The following is a 4,547-nucleotide window of genomic DNA, read 5'->3' as shown; positions in this document are numbered from 1 at the left end:
CTTAGATATTCTCTAAGTTCAGTCCTTTCCTAAAAAAAAAAAAAAAAAAAAAAAAAAAAAAAAAAAAAATCTATCTTTTTTTCCTTTGAACTACGTTATGACTTGATCCCATTCGGGGTACGTAGGCAGCTTAGATATTCTCTAAGTTCAGTCCTTTCCTAAAAAAAAAAAAAAAAAAAAAAAAAATCTATCTTTTTTTCCTTTGAACTACGTTATGACTTGATCCCATTCGGGGTACGTAGGCAGCTTAGATATTCTCTAAGTTCAGTCCTCTCCTCTAAAAAAAAAAAAAAAAAAAAAAAAAAAAAAAAAAATTCTATCTCTTTTTTCTTTGAACTACGTTATGACTTGATCCCACTCGGGGTACGTAGGCAGCTTAGATATTCTCTAAGTTCAGTCCTTTACTTAAAAAAAAAAAAAAAAAAAAAAAAAAAAAAAAAAAAATATTGTTGAAAATATAAGTGCCGAATACTAAGGAAACAAGATGGAAAGGGAGACTTTTTTTTTTATTTCATGAATCATAAAAGTGGAATAAACAATAAAAAAAAAAATCTAAATCTAGCTCAAGCGAAAGGGTCTAAATCATTCAACTTCTCTTTGGCATCTTCTAAAAGCTCGGCAGAAGCGCGCAATTCTTCTACCAAATCATCACTTAAAGGGGATGTATTTTCAATGGCAGCAATCTCTTCGTTAATCTCACGAATTTCAGTCTGAACAGTATGAAGGAGTTCTCGTTGTCGCTTTAATGATGATCTCAACTGTCCCACCCTCACCTTCAAAGCAGCACGCTCTTTCTTGACACTCTCCAAATCACTATTGGTGACTTGAACTTGAAGAGTCTCTTTGTGTTCTCTAGCTTGAGTAGTATGCAAACGATCTTTAGCCTCATCTAATTGTCGTGATAGAATCTCTTTAGATGTCTTCTCAGAGTTCGACGACCTCACCTTATCATAAGCCGTCGCCTGGGAAAATAATGACTTCAATGATTCCTCTATGCAAGATATGTCGAAATCACCAAGATCCCTCATGGTTCCAAGAACTAATTGGACATCTTCTTGAATAGACGAGATGGAATCAATTGAAGTCCGTACTATCCTCGCACGAAGATCTTGCCATAATTGGCGAAGAAAAACCCGCTTGTGATTTTTCAGAAAATTTTCACCCACAAAAACTGAACAAGCACCATTGTACGACCCTTTCGCAGTCTCTTTCATCTTGGATGCCCTGGCAGGCATTAAAGCAGTCGGCGACAAAGTTGCACCCATTGAGCAAGCCTTGGCAGTTGAGTGATGACTAGCTTGAGATTCCTCGCGATCATCAACGTTAATTATCTCGTTTTCCAACTAAAAAAAAAAAATCATTAAGACAAAAAAAAAAAAAAAAAAAAAAAAAAAAAAAGGGAAAGTGTTAAGTGCAACCTTCTCAGCAAAAGTGTCATTTGTTCGAGAATGACTATCCACACTGTTATCAATATGAAGATCTTGTGGTTTTGAAGATTGCGGGTCCCTCTTCGGCCTTTTCCAATGACGTTCTATGTGGCTATCGTCACTCTCATCCGACGGAGGCAAAACGTTCCTCTTCTTTATATCTCTATGAGGGTTTTTGGTTTGGAGCACATTTCCGCGAGAAAGATTGCCGAGACTATTCCTTGCCTCATCTTCTTTGTCTTCAAGTGGAATCTTACTTAACTCCAAGTTCACCAAACTCGCAACTTTATTTTCAAGATAAGTTCCGTAAGCTTTAGTCCACCATCTTTTATAGCCGTCCGTGTGAAACTTTCTCGAATTTTGAGGAATGACGGAAAATATCACTTTAGACATGGACTCGAGCAAAACACATAGACGCCAATAACGGAGTCCATCTATTAAAGAAGCCTCGCGAACGTCTTCATCAAGTACTCCAGGCACATCTTGGTAAAACCCAAATTGACGGCTAAACCGATGAGGACTATATGGCTCAATAACGAAACGATTACCACGCCGCAAGGAGAGATAGCTCGAGCGAATGGCGATGAAATAATTTCTCTCGGACCCTTTTGTTGTTCCATCATCAACATATAAAGAAGACTCGCTCCTAGGGATCGTGGTGCAAGTCCAAGACATAAGATCTCCTTTGTGAATTCGTTTGCGTGCATCTGCGGGAGTGTAGTATCTAGCGCTTCCTTCTCCGGAATAAGATATCATCTTTGGGCCATCGACGGCTACGCCTTGCAGAACTTGACAATGGGTCTTGAAATAAAGCGCCAACCAACTATAGACGAAGTGAATAGGAAACGGAGAGTTCTCTTGATGGGGTCTCAAGGATCTCGAAATCCTATTTATGCCGTTGAAGATGCTTGCTAAGACAGGAACTGCAAGAGAGACTTCTTCGCCACTCGCCATTATGCTAGCCATCTTGAACGTTGAAGGACGTATCATGCCTACATCATCAGTAGGGAGAACGAAGGTGCAAAGCCAACAAGCCAAATGGGCCGCCAAGTATGTCTCGGACCTCAGTTCGACATCAACGCTAATGCTCGAAAACACAGCTTCTTCAATGTTGATCCATTTTGCATGTGCTTCAATATTGCCGGAAGGATTGTGAGTTGACTTGGGGCGAACACTTTTCTTTTCTTTGCGTGGAGGAGGTTGAGTGTACTTCTTCTGCTTCTTCGACCAAAACTGAATCCAGCTTTCGACAGAGACGTTGGAGGAAGGATCTTTAGAGCGCTTCCGAAGTAAGTGGTAGACATGGAATAGATATCGGCAGGAACGGTGAGAATATCGAACACCCTTTGCATCGGTACCAATGAGTTCTTGAGAGGCAGGGACAACTTCATCGTAAAGAAGCCCGGTTAACGGTAGCCCGGAGAGGATGTGCAAATCCCATAAAGAGATAGACATTTCTCCGGGAGACGTCAAGAGGGTATTTGTAGTCGGACACCATGCCTCGAAGAACGCCTTCATGATTTCGGAATTGTAGTCGTACGTGAAAAGGGAAGCATATACAGAATCGTAGATCTTCGCAGACTTTAGCTTGTGCTGGCAACGGCTGAGAACGTCTTCGGTCCATTCCCAGTACCCTTTGAAGAATTGAAAGCCGCCGGAAAGCTCGAGAGTATCTCCCCACTTGACTTTTCCCTCCACGATGTTGCCACCCAAAGTCGGCAGAAGGCTCGGACCGCTTGACTCTTCCGGAAGCAAGGATCTGTCGGGTTTATGATTTGATGCTCGCAAGCTATACACGTACTCGTACTTATTATGAGGATGCTCGTGGGACCAAACGGACATGGGATTCGGAGTCGTGAGACGTGGCCATTGCTTTGCGTAAGAACCGATGAGGGGGGCATAAATCGTCAAGACGGTTCCTTTGTTATTCGGTTGGTAACGATCGTCAAGAATTACCAATTGCTCGTCGCCGGAAGAGGAGAAAGCTTGCTTGAAACAAATCATCGCAAAACCTGTCAAAACAATTCAAAACAAAAGAGCAATTAGTTTGACAAAAAAAAGAGGAAGAAAAAAAAAAGGGGGGCAAGGAACTGGGCTAAAATTAAATACCGAAGCTCTTGAGTTGCAAAAACCTAAAGAAGCTAGAAAATTTCAAATTTGAAGAAAAGACCCAAAGAGCCAATCCCTATTTGAAATAAAGGGAGCAGTTTCTCATAGTCAAAATATCAAATACTTGGTGGACATGATCGAAGGGATGAACTATGCAAAGAATTAAAGGTAGCAAACTCACCGGAAATTCAGAGAAAGCGCTAGCAAAAAAAAAAAAGGGAAAAGAGTAAAAAAATATATAAATCAAGCTAGATGAAAAGAATGTTCGAAGTTCTTCACAGAAGAGAAAGAAAAGAACGATGGGCAGATGAATGAAACAATACGCACGGACACCTCTTTTTATAGGCATAGAAGAAGAGCAATTTAATTGGTGATCGGATTCCATTCGTCCAATCATAGAGAAGTCCAAAATCAACTAGAAGTTGGAATTGTGAGTTTATCCGTTGCAAGAATCCAATTGCAAAGGATAGTTGATTTCTAATCAAATACTTAATTCAATAGATCAAAGGATTCTCAGAAGTACGGGAACCTGCCAAGTCAAGAAATTCGTTCTCACAAAGGGACCCACCAATTTTTTCCTTTGGTTGAATTTAAGTGACAAATATATATACATATATATATAAAATAAAATAATTCGTACTACATATCTGAACATATAATTCAACTTTGGAGTTTTGGGTTTGAATAAATTAGCGGGCCGGATATATTATGAAATAAATTGGTCCAAACTCTATCTAAAATAGCTTTGGGCCGTATTTATCGTCCACTCATTAAGTCCAATCGCAAATGAAGAAGATCCGATATATATTCGTGACTTATTCACTTCAAGACGCATCGTCCGTGAACAAGTCTCGCGGGGGCATTTGTAGATAAATAAATTTTATCCAAAAGAAAGGGACCATTGTGCAATTACGAAACAACGAATTCTATTTAAATTCTATGGCCGATGGCAATTCCGTAATTAAATAATTAAATACAAATCAAATCAAGATTATATGCCGTATATTGGTA

The 4,547-nt window shown here is 39.7% G+C and overlaps 1 protein-coding gene across 2 annotated transcripts; it reads right to left on the bottom strand.

Annotated features, from left to right (window-relative positions):
- Positions 1–400: 400 nt before the first annotated feature.
- LOC105976161 (uncharacterized) lies at positions 401–4,152 on the bottom strand. 2 transcript variants are annotated; one of them, XM_088813995.1, is made up of 3 exons: positions 3,718–4,152; positions 1,419–3,439; positions 401–1,343 (listed from the first exon to the last, which is right to left on the bottom strand). In XM_088813995.1, the coding sequence occupies exons 2-3, from the start codon at positions 3,429–3,431 to the stop codon at positions 564–566; spliced, it is 2,793 nt and encodes a 930-aa protein (XP_088670121.1). In that variant the 5' UTR covers positions 3,432–3,439; positions 3,718–4,152; the 3' UTR covers positions 401–563. The 2 variants fall into 2 exon arrangements, with proteins under 2 accessions (XP_088670121.1, XP_088670120.1); XM_088813994.1 differs by having other exon boundaries at positions 1,419–4,152.
- Positions 4,153–4,547: the final 395 nt, after the last annotated feature.

This window comes from Erythranthe guttata, chromosome 14 (assembly GCF_056151865.1).
Source record: "Erythranthe guttata isolate IM_541 chromosome 14, IM_541, whole genome shotgun sequence".
In the NCBI taxonomy this organism is placed as follows: domain Eukaryota; kingdom Viridiplantae; phylum Streptophyta; class Magnoliopsida; order Lamiales; family Phrymaceae; genus Erythranthe; species Erythranthe guttata.
Note: the sequence above shows the minus strand (reverse complement) of the source record. Positions and strands in the feature narration are given on the sequence as shown.